A 14664-nucleotide genomic window follows, 5' to 3' on the forward strand; every position below is an offset into this window, starting at 1 on the left:
CTTATTTCATTACCTCTTGAAAGGTTGCAAAGAAAGGGAATTGCTAAATCTGGTTTTGCCCTGTGGACTTTATTAGTTGCATCCCTCTGAGTAAGGATCAAATTAGAGTAGTTTCTTGGGAAGTCTCACTGGTTTTTCAAACATTTTCTTGTTCCAGATGAAGATGAATGTGCTGTGGGAAATCCTTGTTCCCACACCTGTCACAATGCTGTGGGATCCTACTATTGCTCCTGTCCCAAAGGCCTCACCATCTCTGCTGATGGCAGAACATGTCAGGGTAAGAAAGGTGCTGCTGAGGACAGCTTGGATAAAAATGTCCCTTAGATAATTTAAGGCCCTAAAATGCCTTAAGAGGCACTTAAATTGCTAAGGAGAGGTTTTACTCGGGCCATTTTCTCATGATAAGAACACAATTTATTGGTGGTATTCTAATTACTTCATGGCTGAATGTATTTGCAGTCACATGTTTCTAGCTGCTGGTGCTGAGGGCGCTGTTAGTGTGTCCCCTGTGCTGGCTGTGCGTGGTTTGCAGCTCCTTTCCCGTTGCAGACATCGATGAGTGTGCCCTGGGGGGGCACAGCTGCCCCCTGGGGCAGGACTGCGAGAACCTGCCCGGCTCCTTCCGCTGCGTGCTGCGCTGTGGCAGCGGCTTCCGCAGGACGCCCGACGGCTTCAGCTGCCAAGGTACCCACGGTTAAATGCTGCTCTCGTGCAACTGATACTCACCTCAGAGGACCAGCTCCATGTACCTGTCTATAAATGTGGATTTTGGGGGGTTTGGTTTTTTCTATATGTTTGTTTCCTTCTTTAATCTTTTGCTTCTTCTGTCTTTAAAAATAAATTTAAAATTCCATCAGGGAAGAACTTAGCATTCTTGGGATTGTGTCCCATATGCATTTTCTTGTACAAAATGGGAGAGCAGCAAGTAGTCCTGAGCAGAGCTCAGCCAAACCTGCTCAGGTAATGCCCTCAGGGTATCAAGGATTTGTGTTGTTCCACAGACATCAATGAGTGTCAAGAGTCCAACTCCTGCCATCAGCGTTGCTTCAACACCATAGGAAGTTTCCATTGTGGCTGTGACCCAGGATTCCAGCTGAAGGGCAGAAAATGTGTGGGTAGGGATGAAGTTCTGAATGTCTGTTCCCTCTTTTCAACAGAGTTCAACATTGATTTGTTGCTCTGTTTTCTTATGAAAGAAAATACTACTATGGATGATACACTTGGTGTACATTTTGGAATCTGTCAAGAGGCAGCAAGAATTGGGCTGGCTGATCCATGTGCATGAAATGACCCAGTGTGTGGACACAGGGTAATTTCATTACATAATTGAGTCCAATCTTGCTTTTTTTTTTTTTTTTTGACTTTTCTTTGAATAAGATGTCAATGAGTGCAGGCAGAATGTGTGCAGGCCTGATCAGCTCTGCAAGAACACCCGTGGTGGCTATAAGTGCATTGATCTGTGTCCCAGTGGAATGACCAAAGCAGAGAACGGGACTTGCATTGGTGAGTAGAAGCATTAATGCAGTGTGTGGTTATAGGAAACACAGGGACAATGGTGATGTTTATTTTTTAAAATAATCCTGAAGATTGTCCATCTCCAGTTGTTAATATTTGCATATACTAAAGCACCAGCTTGTTTTCACTTATAGAACATCTGTATTTAACTTTTTTGGTAGTTGGTGTTAAAAAGCAGATGTATCTCTAGCTTTCCACTATTCTTAAGCAAGAACAGTAAGATTTCCCTTGGTGTCTCTTCTTTGTTATTCATTGACTGAAATGTTTTACTCTGCGTGTGCATGATTTCTTAAGAGTTTGGCTCAGGAGCTCTCAGTCAAGATCACAGGTCCCTGCTGCTTATCAGGAAGGGTTTTAAGCACAGCTGATGTTGTAGGTGTTAGCAAAGCTTTTGTTCCAGTGGAATCATGGGATGATTTGGGCTGGAAGGGACCTTAAAAATCACCTATTTCTGCCCCTTGCCATCTGCTGTGCCAGGTTGCTCCAAGTCCCATGTTGAGGGATGGAGCAGCCCCAGTAAGGGTGCTGCAGAGCTGTGACTGTTCCCTTGCCATGTGTGCAGATGTTGACGAGTGCCGGTCGGGGTCGCACCAGTGCCGCTACAACCAGCTGTGTGAGAACACGCGCGGCAGCTACCGCTGCGTGTGCCCGCGAGGATTCCGCGCCCAGGGCACGGCCAGGCCCTGCGTGGGTAAGCTGCCACTCACTCCTCTCACACCTCTGCTTCTGCCTGCCTTTCTGCTGCAGCACACCAGCAGTGCTATCCCTGTGGAAGACCATGCTGTAGAGATAAGTTTGCACTGCGTTTCCAAGTTGCCACCTAAAAGAGTGTTCTGTTCTAAATGGTCAGAGCTAAATGGTGCCAAACAGAGGTTGGTTTGGGGCTGTACTTTGAAAACAAAGTGTAAGAGGGTTTCAGAACACTAGTGGATGGATGTGGAAAGCCACCACTCCATAGGAAGGCTTCAGTTATAAAAATCAGGTGGGGTTTGTTGATGGGCCTGGCTGTGCCCTGACCTGCCCTGGCTCACCCCTGAAGACAGTCACACAGGGAGTTATGTGGGTTCCCCTAGGGAGCACACCCCCAGGAGCTGCAACAGGCCCAACAGACCCAGAACTGAGTTTGGCTCCTGAACATCCCAAATACACCTATCCCCTCATCAGGACTGCCAGGGGTGTTCCCCAGCAGGCAGAGCACAGGGACCTGATCTGCATTTCTCCCTGCATGGGTGGTTCCCAGCAGGGAAGGAATGGAATCCCTGGCACTCACAGGAATGGCAGCCATGCAGTCACTCCCTGTGCCATCTTGGCATAAAGCCATGCAGGGTTTTCTTCCATGTCACCGGAGCTCTGATGTGGGGAACAAGAGAGTTTATTGTGTGGGGCCAGGGCAAGTGGATAAGCACTTCCTCTGGCATTTAAGAGACTTCAGGAAAGCAGTAGGATCACTTAGAATCACCTTTACTGCGTTTATGTCAAATATTTAAAATGTAAGAGCTGACCTACCCTGATAATGAGGATTTCTGAATGTGGGTACGTCACACCAAGTGAGGTTGGTTTCTGTTGCTGTTACATATCACGTCAGAAGAACATTCCTCCCTGATGACTTCAAGATTAGCTTTCCTAAATAATAAATAGTTTTTTCTTATATTATTTTTTTAACAACCTAAGATTTTGAACTGTCAAAAGCCAGGAATGTTTGGGATTTTTAAAAAGAGATTAAATTGCACTGAGAAGTGTTTGGCTGTAGACCAAGATATTACTTTCACCCACTGTACTGAAATAAAACCAGCCCCAAACTCTTAACTTATATTTAAGCCTTTTAAACATCTGACAGGAAAAAGCCAGGTTAAGTCTAGGACTGTAGGTTTTCACAAAACACCAGCAGCCTTCTAAGGGCCACTAAAAGCTCCCTCCTAAAATATTTTTACCCTTTGAATTTTTATGTTCCTAAAAATATGTTTTAAATACTGATTCATCCAAAGTATTAGTTTTGTTAATAAAATCCAGTTTTTATTGTCATTGTTGACAGTGAGCACAGGGAGGAGTTGAGAAGTAAGTAGGGCCCAGACTGAAAGAGAAGAAGTGAATTTTGTTCCTGCCTGAATTTTGTGCCATTTTTAGCCTGGGTGAAGCCCTTTTGTGCCAGAATTCCCTTTTTTCTTTGTTGGATGGGGATAAGATGCTCCTTTGGGACCCCTACAGAGCTCTGTCTGCCCATTTACAGCATTTCTGGTAGCTGTGTTGTGTTCTTTCCACATAGGTGGAAGGGCTTTGCTAAAAGTTGCTGTAATGCAGATTGCTTTATGCAAGGCTGTCTACATATAAAATCAAGTACTGTTTTTCAATTAGAGAAAGCCTGAAAATGTAGCTATTTGAATTTCAAAGTAAATTTACCCTGTTCTTGTAAATATTAGGTCTCCCATGCCTCAGTAGTCTCTTCTCACAAGTGCAGCCTGGAACCAATGACTCCCTGCAGTCAATTCTGCTTGTATTGTACAGGCTGCTCTTGCAAAAGAAATTGCTCAAATTTTTACCTGTTGTCTTTTGTAATTTCTATGATAATCTTCTATTGCTTACCCACAACTTGTTCCAAGGACATTGGTTGTCATAAAGACATCAGTGTTAATTTATTTTAGGCAGGTGCAGAATGTTAAAGTCAGTGCTTGAATGATAAGGAAATAATGAGTTTGTTTTCTTTTGCATTTATATGAATAATGATTTTTTCATCTTAAGCACATACTGAGATTAATACACTTAAAATTCAAATTAGTTGTTGTCATACTTAAAGTGAAATTCTCCTTTGTGAGACCTGAAAATTCTACCTTAAGGATAATTCCACAAATACGTCAAGTCTCAGTTGTGTGTTTGCCAGAGAACAGCTGGAAAATATTGTAACACTCTGCAGTTACTACTTCTGGATTTCCAATTCTTAAAACATTTAATTATTAATATCCCCCTAAATTGTTTAAAACCTTAAATGTATCAAATATTAACCACTTCATAAAAAAGCAGCCTAATGTTCTACTATATTTCTGACAGTATTGATTTTTGAATACTATTCTCATGAATTTGTGGCCTGGGGAGTTAAAGCTGTGCTCAAAAGCCTATTCATGTGGGATCCAAATGAAACTGTAACAATACTGGCTTAATGCCTTTTTTATAATAGTAATTGAAAGAATACACACTACTGTGAAATAATTAAACTATTATTGAGTCACCATTAAGATCATCTTTAATTTTTAGTAGTAAAATGTTTATAATATTTATCAATTATAGATGTGCTGTGATGTATGTTAATAGCCGGATTTTTATTTCTGGTCACTGCAGAGTTGTTTGGAATTAACAGACTTTTGTCTTTTTCTGGTGAAGAAATACTAAGTTTGAAAAGAAATACACCATGTCTCAAATTTCCAGCTGAGCCTGAAGTAACTTGATAAAAACTATAGAAAACTTATTTCTGGTAGTGCCAGAGAGACTGTGGGAGAAGGTCCTGCAGTCTCAAGAGTACTCATAGTTACTTGGAGGGAAGGACACTCAGCATGTTTTACCCTCAAGGCCTTTACCATACTTTGTATGCTCAGCACTCCGTTCTGATTTAAGGATGGATATTTACTGCTGGGGTGGCTCAAATAACTTCAGACTGCAATTTAAACAACTAAAAAGAAAAAGACATTGTTTAGGAAAGAAAAAAGAATCCTATTTTTTAATTGTCCAAAAGTGAATTAATATGTACTCTTGAGTCTCCTAGCTGTCACAGTTGGAATGACAATAACAGCATAAAAGGTTAGAACATACCCAGCCTCTTGCCCCTGCAGCCTTGAAACACGTTCTGGAGCCCAGTGCTCCATGCCTGGAAGTGTCCAAGGCCAGGCAGGGCAGGGCTTGAAGCAGCCTGGGATAGTGGAAGCAGGGGGTGGCACGGGCTGAGCTGTAAGGTCCCTCCAACCCAAAGCATTCCATGATTCCCCCAACATGAGGCACAATAACCACAGCAGAGCCTTTTGTGCTTCCCTTAGTGTGGGGTGTCAGGAATTTCTAGCACTGTACTTCTCTGGAATGCTCTGTGTTAAGCATAGGCTTTTAAAAAAGGGTCCAGCAGCTGCTTCCACTCATCTGTGGAGCACTTGAGGAAATAAACCCAATTACTAAGAGTGTATTGAGCAGCTGAGGCTGAAATGAGGCTTTAGCAGGGCTCCTGTCCTGGTGAGCACAGTCACATCAACCTGTGGGAGAATGAGGGTCTCTTACAGAACAGGGGAGCCTGCCTGCTTGGCCTAGTGTTCTCCACATTTTACTGCCTCCAGATCTTGCTTTTATGTCTTCAGCTTGTTCCTGAGACTAAGTATCTGTGTGTATATATACGTATAGTTATGTGTTGTTGTTTGTTTGTTTTCTCTCCTTTCCGCATGGTTTGGGGCTCTGGATCATGTCCCATGAGCAGACATTAATGAATGTGAACAAGTGCCTAAACCCTGTGCACTTCACTGCACCAACACCCCCGGCAGCTTCAAGTGTTTCTGTCCACCTGGGCAACAGTTACTGGGTGATGGGAAATCTTGCGCCGGATTGGAGAGGGTGCCAAATTCGGGTGCCTATTACAGTAGCTATAACTATGCTCAATTCTCCCCTGGGAGAGACAACCAGCAACTGCAGCACTATTACAGGCACTCCTCAAATCTCTACAGCTCCTTCTCAGAGTATAGGAACAGCAGAATACCTTTCTCCAGGACTAGAAGGAACCTTAGAGAAACTTGTCCTGAAGGCTATGAGGCAAGAAATGCCAGATGTGTAGGTAAATGTCAGTCCTGTCTGTGCAACTCTCTTTGGGGCGTTATTCTTAGGTTACTGTGTGATATATACCAGGGGCTGAGGGTTTGTGGTGCTGGGGTTGTGTTTTCTATTACCCTGATCAATATTCAGAGGGTTCTGCATGTTCTGGTCTGGCTGTCTTGGCTCACATTGTAGCAAAAATGTTCTCAAACCTCCTTATAACCTCTTGTTTTAATTGTGCTACTTATTCCTTTTTTGCAAAGTGTTCTGTTATTCTCAATCTCTTATCACAGTAGCTCCCCTTGGTGAATCTTCTCACGCTCAAAAACCATCAGTAGCCCCAGTCTAGTCACAGTGCTTCTGTCAGGCTCCCATTGGCAGCAGTAATCTGTATCAGCAAGGTTTGGAATAAACATTTTAGAATCGATCACACTGGGGTCAGTGCCAGCACTGCCACAGGACTGTCAGTCACTGTCACATGGGCAACAGGCACACAAGCTTTTAAATAATAATAATAATTTTATAAATAATAATAATTATTAATTTTTTGTAAGAAAAGGGGTTGCAATGTAATTCAGCAAGCAGGGAGAAGACATCAAACCTTGTATTTAAACTACAAAGAGGTTCCAGCAGTCATATCCATGTGGGTTGTTATGGTATGGGAGTTTAATTGATGGACCAAGGAATACAACTCTCACTGAGGGAAGGAAGGGTTTGTTTCAAATTTGGATCTTCATCCCAGCTTCCAGTTGGAATTAGTTATGTGCCATGAATATTAATAATACTAATATTCCATGAAACTTTAATTTCATTGAATAAATATCTAAATTTTAAGATTACTGTTTAATATGAAAAATACCCCCAAATGATGCTTTTGTTAAAGAAAATTCTTTCAATAGGCAACCATCAGGATTTGCTGACAGCACAGAGGTTTGTAGTCACATCTGTTTCTCTTCTCTGTTTGCATTTTGATCTAATGCAGCCCCTGTCAGTCAGAGGGGAAGCAAAGACTTTGATTTAACCATGCAAGTCTGAACTCCTCCATGAGATTATTTATTGCTGTCCTAGGCAGGTGTTACAAAAGCCATTATAGTTATGTATTATCTCTGTCTAAATCATGCTAATGTGCTTTGAAAACTTTATATGATGTGGTCTGGTACTGGTACTTCTGTATTTGAGAGGGACATTTTAACAAGGAAAATAAGAAAGAGTATTTAGTGACAGTCTTCCCAGCTACTGAGCCTAATTCATCTCTCTGGCATGGGCAAGGTCAGTTTAAAAGGGAAACAGCTTTGCCTGAGGAGGGAGTGACTAAGGAAGATTCCCCCAGTAACAAGACTTCCTCTGGTGAGATAATGAGTCTGGGTGTTCCCTAAGCATGTTGCTTAACACCTGATTGATTATCAGGCAGCTCAAATTGCTTTGGGGGCAGGACTGTGTTTGTATGACCCTGTCAGTGGACACAGGTGGCACATCCCCCTTCCTCCTAGAGCTCTGTCTCAGGACTGGTCTCTTCAGCTGTAACATCTGTCACAGTTGCTCTTCAGCAAAGGGAGGAGCCCCTCAAAGCTGACTTTAGTGCCTGTGGAGTTACAGGGAATGGCACAGGTAAGGGGAGAGGACACTCTAGTCTTAGATGCTCAATCAGAAAAAAAAGATCCAGACGACTCCCACAGCTCTGTCCATACACTTGCAGTACATAAATAGGGGGAGAGTACCTGTGTTCATGGCAGGCTCAGGGAATGCTGAGGTGTTGGTGCTTCTCTCCACAGATATCGATGAGTGTGAGAGCAGAGACACATGTCAGCACGAGTGCAGGAACAGCCTGGGCAGCTTCCAGTGTGCCTGTCCCGTGGGATACCGCCTGATGGCCAACGGCAAAACCTGCCAAGGTACGGAGAGCCAGCCTTGAGCGCTCAGGGCGTGGTCTGCAAAGAAACCACACACAAACCAGGCCCAGCACCTGGCTAAGCCACTTCTCTGAATTGGCTATTTGAGAGTCAGCATTCAAAATTTCAAGTTTTAGAAGTTTTTATATTCCACACTTTATTGTTTCATAAAATATCAGGCAGCCAGACAGTTGCAACTTCCAATTCTCAGCCGTTCCCCTGTGAGCTCCCATTACACATTGAGCTCCAAGCTCTAGGGTCAAACAGAGTCTGGGCTCTGCTCAGCCTTTAGCCACTTTGGTTTTACCCTTTAATTCTTTTACCAGCAGCTGATCCCTTGCACATTTTTCTCTCCAGATATTGATGAGTGTCTTGAAGAGAACATAAATTGTGGATCAAATCAGATGTGTTTCAACATGAGAGGAAGCTACCAGTGCATAGACACTCCTTGTCCACCCAACTACCAGCGAGAGCCACATTCTGGGTATGTTTTATTCTCAGTCCCTTCTCACCTGCCCCAAGCTCAGCTCCTTAACCTGTGCTTGTTAAAGAAGAAAATTTAAGTTTGCCTGACAGCAGTAGAGCTCACAGTAGCTAAAAGTAAGGGATTGGCATTGAAGATCATAGAGTCAGAGAGTCCTGGGATGGTTTGGGTTATAAAGAATCTTAAGAGAACATCCAGTTCCAACCTGTGCCATGGGCAGGGACACCTTCCACCATCCCAGGGTGCTCCAATCCCTCTCCAGCCTGGCCTTGGACACTTCCAGAGAGGGGCAGCCACAGCTTGTCTGGGCACCCTGTGCCACTGCCTCAACTGTTAGGAAGAATTCCTTCCTGACATCTAATCTGAATCTCTCAAATGGCCTGACTTGCCATCAGCTTCAAAGCATCAGATATATTCTTCTAGTCATGGAAATCATGCTAAGTTCCTGTTAAGCTTTGTTATTTCCCTGTTGTGGGGAAAAATCTGTATTGATTTCTTTTAATCTTTCAATATCCTGAAAGAAAAATAGCTTGTTTCATAGTCAGAAATCATGTTTTGGGATCAAACTCAAATGCAGTGACATCTACACTGACTAGAGGTCACATCCTTTGACCTCCATTAGCACTGGCAAACTGCACTAGCAAAGATTTAATGTTTTAACTTTTGATTAATAAAAGTAAGTTTTATTCTGCCCTTCATTCCAAATTCCTTATTTTATGACCTAACAGACACATACCTCAAATGCTGCCCAGAACATTTTAAACTAGGTCTTCCCATTCTAATGTTTAAGAGCTCTTAGCCCATGGATGCCAATGACATCAGTATAGCCAACATCTTTCTAAAATGATCCTGTTGAGGCAAATAGGGACATTAAACTGGGCTGCAGCTCTAAAGGGATAAAAGATGAAGAGTGCATGAGCACTTCTAGAGAAGTTTTAATCTGCAATAAGGTAAACAGGAAGAATTTCTCCTCTAAGATCTATCCCAGTACTTAAGATAATGTCCCTTCTCCCTGGGCTAAAGTCTCCTGCTTCTTCCTAGATTCTGTCTCAAAAGCTGCCCTGCCAACGACCTGGAGTGTGACCTGAGCACCTACGCCCTGGAGTACAAGCTGCTGTCGCTGCCCTTCGGCATTGCTGCGGGGCAGGATCTGATCCGGCTGGTGGCCTACACTCACGACCAGGTCATGCACCCCAGGACCACCTTCCTGATGGCAGATGATGACCCCTCTGTGCCGTTTGCCCTGAGGGATGAGAACTGGAAGGGGGTGGTGTTCACCACGAGGGCGCTGCGGGAGCCCCGGACGTACCGCATGGGCGTGCGGGCCCTGTCCTACAGCGCCGACGGCAGCGTCGAGTACCGCACCACCTTCATCGTCTACATCGCCGTGTCCGCCTTCCCCTACTGAGCAGCCAGCTCCCAGCTCAGCCTCAGTCCCCAGGGCCAGGGTGCTACTGCTCCAGCCTGACTCTGCTGCCTGCCCTGCATGGGGAACCACTGCACTTCTAAGGGTGCTATGCTCTCTTCTCCTCCCCTGCTTCCCGGAGGCTGCCTCTCCACTTCCGTTGATCCAACTCAAGAGGAAGATCCATGGCTTTGAGGACCTGTTACCACTTGTTTTATTTATTACACTGGAATAGTCATTTTCCACAGTATGTTCTGAAAACCAGCAGAGAAACCCATGTAATCTAAGCAGTAAGTAAGGAGCAGCCTCCACTGAAAGTAACTGAAGAAAGTAAACCCAGAATTTCAAGTGGTCTACATATTTTAAAGGTTGCTAAGTGGTTTAAATTCTATATCTATTAGATTTTTTTCTTATCAATTACCCAATAGAATTAGGGCTGTGCTATACTATGTTGTGTGCTGGAACCCACCAAATGCCACAGTGCCTAAGGGTTGCAAACGCTGAAACAAATGACATTAAAGTTTGTTTGCAGCTAACAAATCTACAGAAGAATTTGGAACTGGTACCTTTGGTTTCCATGCAAGTGTAGAGATGTTGCTATTTTTTGGAAGGAAAAACCAAAATGGTTCCTTCTACTTTATAGAGCAGGTATTTTATAACTTGTTTTTACTCTACCATTCTGGTATAGGCATTTATTTAACCCAAACCCATATCCGCTGCCATACTCCCAGCTCAGTAAGTGGTCTGGGGTTTTACGCACATGGAACATTTTTCTCCAAAGGTGATGTAAGTTTGGTTCAATAATGTCAATACACTGTACACAAGTAATTTTGCCAAGATGTATTCTATTTTTATGGACGTGTATATATGTGGTTTTTCCTATGTGTATTTTCTATGCAGTATCTCAAGAGTGTTTTACAATTAAGTTTGCATAAAAGGACAATGTCAGTACAATGAAAATAATCAAAATAAAGGTTCCCATCACCTTTGAGACTGCTGGCAGTTTTATCTTTGAAAAAATTCCATTTCTTAAACTCTCACCCTAAGTGCCAAGGAAAAATGCAGAAGGTATCGTGCCCAGCAAACCAGGGAGCAGCTCCAGCTCTTCTCCCTCTTCCTGGCACTCTGGCGTAGTATGAGATTATCACCAGCTTTAAAGTAGATTTTTAGCCACAGAGACAAATTGTCTCCCAGTAGAACTTTGTCTCTATTCTTGTATATTATTAACTAACTTTAGACATCTCCACTTGCTGTCCCCTTGTTTCTTCTTCCCTTTCCAGTGCACCAAGTTAAGTAGTTCTGTAAAATAAGAATGACTTAAAATTACCTTTCACTTTATACAAATTTATCTGTGTTGCAGACTTCGAACTGAACAGGTTTGCTTCTTGGAAACCTGACTTGAAAAATAAAAGCAGCTCAAAGAAGACAATTCCCATGAAAAAGACATGAGGGAAGGAGAAGTGAGAGTCAGTTAAAATAGGTACAGGTAGTTACCTCAATGTCTTTTAAGGATGAGAATCAGACTCAAAGTGTTGTCCTTAAAGGAATCTAATTCCAATCCTAGAACACAAAAATTTCCACTCTGACATATTTTGCGATAAGGGAAAAAATGCCAACAGAGTTGACAGCCTTTAAAGGCCAATCTGACCTTAAGTAATAGTCACCGGATGGAAGGCACATACAGCCATGGCTCCAAGTTTGCCTTCTCATCATCCAGGCTTTCCAGGAGGAGCTGCTTGTCCATGTGGAAGGTGTTCCTTACACTGAGAAAAAAGGTTGCAAGTATGTTAAATTAGATGTCAGGGCAACTGTACCTGCTGCTGCTCTACCTCCATAGGCTACCTGGCCCTGTATGCTGACAGGCTGGAAACTGCTGCTTATCATTATTTTTTCCTGGTCTAACTTGAGAGGCAAGGGGCAGGTTAGTACATGTTTATGTGCCCACAGGAACTTGGGTGTTTGCTAAAGATTAAAAATCCTGCTTTCATAAATCCAAATTTTAAATAGAACAAATATTCTACTGTGTTTATTACCACTTTGCATTAGGCTGCCCAAAGCTTAGATGCAATTTTCAGTGTCTCAGGGCTGTATGGTCACTTTGTCCAAGCCCCTCTATTAGTCTGCAGCAATAATTTGCATTGTTAAAGGTTCCCTACCATCACATAAAAGACTGATATTGGCACCACATCATTTGTCACAAAACTATTTCCAAATGCCCTGCTATGACAAACAACTAACTCTCTAATAACAGCATCCTAAGAGCAGTATGTGGGAATGGTAAGTTCTTATTAGAAGACACCACACCACCAGAAAAATAGTACTTAAAAAATGAAGGGAGGTCTCAGGGAGAGCAAGCAATAAACAGTTGTTGTTCCACTGCTGCCTTGGGCCTGTGCTTCCCTTCCTTCTGCACAAGCTACTGTTCCCAGTGCTTACTGGATTTTCTGGAGCAGCATTTTCTCCTGGCCTGTTTATCCCTGGCACTGTCCTGTGCCACAGGCTCCTGTCTCTGTTCCTGGCCCTCACCTCTGTGCAAACATAGTAACATTTCATTACCTACACTAGCGGGCTCAAACACACCCTGTGGGAGATGGCAGAAGAGGAATTTGTTCATAGGGATGGTTTCAGGGTGACATCTGGTGGCCTCAGCAGCTGGGAACAAGTGTCCTGAGGCTCACCTCCTGGTGGGCACACCTTGCGTCCCAGCCACCTGCTTGCTGCAGCAGTGCCCAGAGTACTCAGCCCATACCTGTATTCCAGGAAAAAATCTGCTAAACCCCAGCCTTTGCCAGAGTACAACTGCCTCACTCTTCCTCTGAAAAAAAAATCCTTTATTGGTAAAGCCTAAAGGAAAGTACCTGTTAAATACAGCCCTTTGCAAAAACCCATGTGATTCCTTCCAAATCTCTGGTCTAAGAAAGGAGTAAGGCAGGAAAAGGAGCTCAGGGATGGAACCAGGGCTGACTGGGGCCAGAAAGGATGGAAAATTCACAACCAGCATATGTTATAGGCGATTGATGCCCAAATGCCAACCCCACCACAGCATTAGGTTTCTGTATCTCCCACCCACCATACAAAAGCAGGTGCTCAGGAACCAGAGGCAGGTAAGGAATGCCCATCACACCTTCTGTAGGGATCCAGCTTGCCAGCCCCTGGAGAGAAGAAAGGCACTGGGGTTTTGTTTTCCTTCAAACACTGGCTGAAGTAAAAAGCTACTGCATGAATACAGTAATGAGCCTGTGCTGGATGCACAGCACTATGGGCTAAAGGGAAAACATGTCAGCAAAGACCAGAGCAGCTGTGCCTGACTGGGAAATGTCCACTTCCAAGTCAGATCCAGACAGTGGGTGTGAAACCCAGCCAGCTGCTGAGTAATGCGGCGTCATTGCCCACACCGGCGGGGCACTTACAGGCAGCACACTGCTCTTGGGGTCCAGGGGGGAGTTCTGGTGCCCTTTGACTTCACAGGCGTTTCTAGTTCTGGCAGCTCAAATCCAAGGCTGCTGCCAATAAAAACTTGGCACAGTGCAACAGTTGGAGTCCATGGATTATTTTACGAGGCTGGAATCGCAGCGCCTGTCCCGCCGTTGCACACAGGTGGGAGCAGGACACACAGCACTGGCTGTGGGATCTCCTGGCCAGGCTGCAGAGGAGGCACCCGGCACATTTCCCGTCACCTCTGTCAGGATATGGGAGGTACAAAGGCTGCTGGGCAGTGCTGTGCTTTGTTTCTCTGGAGAATCCTGCGGGCAGATAAGGCTCCTCCAGACTTGTGGTCTTCTCAGCTCCAGTGGAGAGCTTTGATTCTTCAGCCCAAAAAAAATGGATCTCATTGCCATCACTCAGCACCATAATGAAGTCTGAAACCTAAAGCACTCTCTTCACCGACTTCCATTAATGCTGGAGAGTCTGACTGGTTGAAGTGCAGCTCTGTTTCCTAGGGAAAATCAGAGACATTTTCAGCTCTTGAACACGCAGAAGTTCCCCCTTCATGCAGAGGTGCTGCTCCACAGGGACTACAAGAACTCTCAGTGCATGACTTCATTTGCCCCTTGTAACCCTGGGCAGACTGTGAGGCACAGGCCTCTGGTGTGAGCTGAGGCAGCAAGGAAAACCAGAGTGCCAGCTGATGGCCAGAGCTAAATGTGGCCTTAGGCATCACACCTCCAGCAGCACTGCACTAATCATCTCAACATCCAAGCAGTGCATCCAGCCAGGCCCTCTCTGAATAAGGTTAAATGTGATCCCTAGCTGGCTGCAGGTTTTTGTAAACACATTTGCATGTCTGGACACACAGCACAACTCCATTCACTTCTCAGATCATTGGGTTCAATGTTCACATCTTCAGTGCACAACTGGTGCCAGATTATTCTGCTTTGATAAGGTTAGTGTTAGAAAGGGAAGCAAAGGAGACTTGCTTACAGATAAAGGCATATGGATAAAAAAGATACTCTAAAATAATGGTGGCATCACAAACATCACCAAACCAAGGGGTTGCTGAGAATACAGAGAAAATGTTAAGAAGTGCTCTGAAGTAATGCTGTGCAAGGAGAAGAGAATCCATTATTTTTCAATGTATGTAAGCACTGCACAACTCC

The 14664-nt window shown here is 44.1% G+C and overlaps 1 protein-coding gene across 1 annotated transcript in view; it reads left to right on the forward strand.

Annotated features, from left to right (window-relative positions):
- The window catches only part of HMCN1 (hemicentin 1), a 167017-nt gene extending 155960 nt beyond the window's left edge, over positions 1-11057 (forward strand). Inside the window, exons 99-107 of the mRNA XM_033067869.1 lie at positions 158-277; positions 550-684; positions 1002-1115; positions 1378-1503; positions 2078-2206; positions 5960-6310; positions 8061-8180; positions 8535-8661; positions 9703-11057. Of these exons, the coding sequence (XP_032923760.1) occupies positions 158-277; positions 550-684; positions 1002-1115; positions 1378-1503; positions 2078-2206; positions 5960-6310; positions 8061-8180; positions 8535-8661; positions 9703-10069 (1589 nt within the window). The 3' untranslated portion in view covers positions 10070-11057. The remainder of the gene's footprint in view (positions 1-157; positions 278-549; positions 685-1001; positions 1116-1377; positions 1504-2077; positions 2207-5959; positions 6311-8060; positions 8181-8534; positions 8662-9702) is intronic.
- The last annotated feature ends 3607 nt before the right edge of the window (positions 11058-14664 follow it).

Source organism: Catharus ustulatus, chromosome 9 (assembly GCF_009819885.2).
Source record: "Catharus ustulatus isolate bCatUst1 chromosome 9, bCatUst1.pri.v2, whole genome shotgun sequence".
Lineage (NCBI taxonomy): Eukaryota > Metazoa > Chordata > Aves > Passeriformes > Turdidae > Catharus > Catharus ustulatus.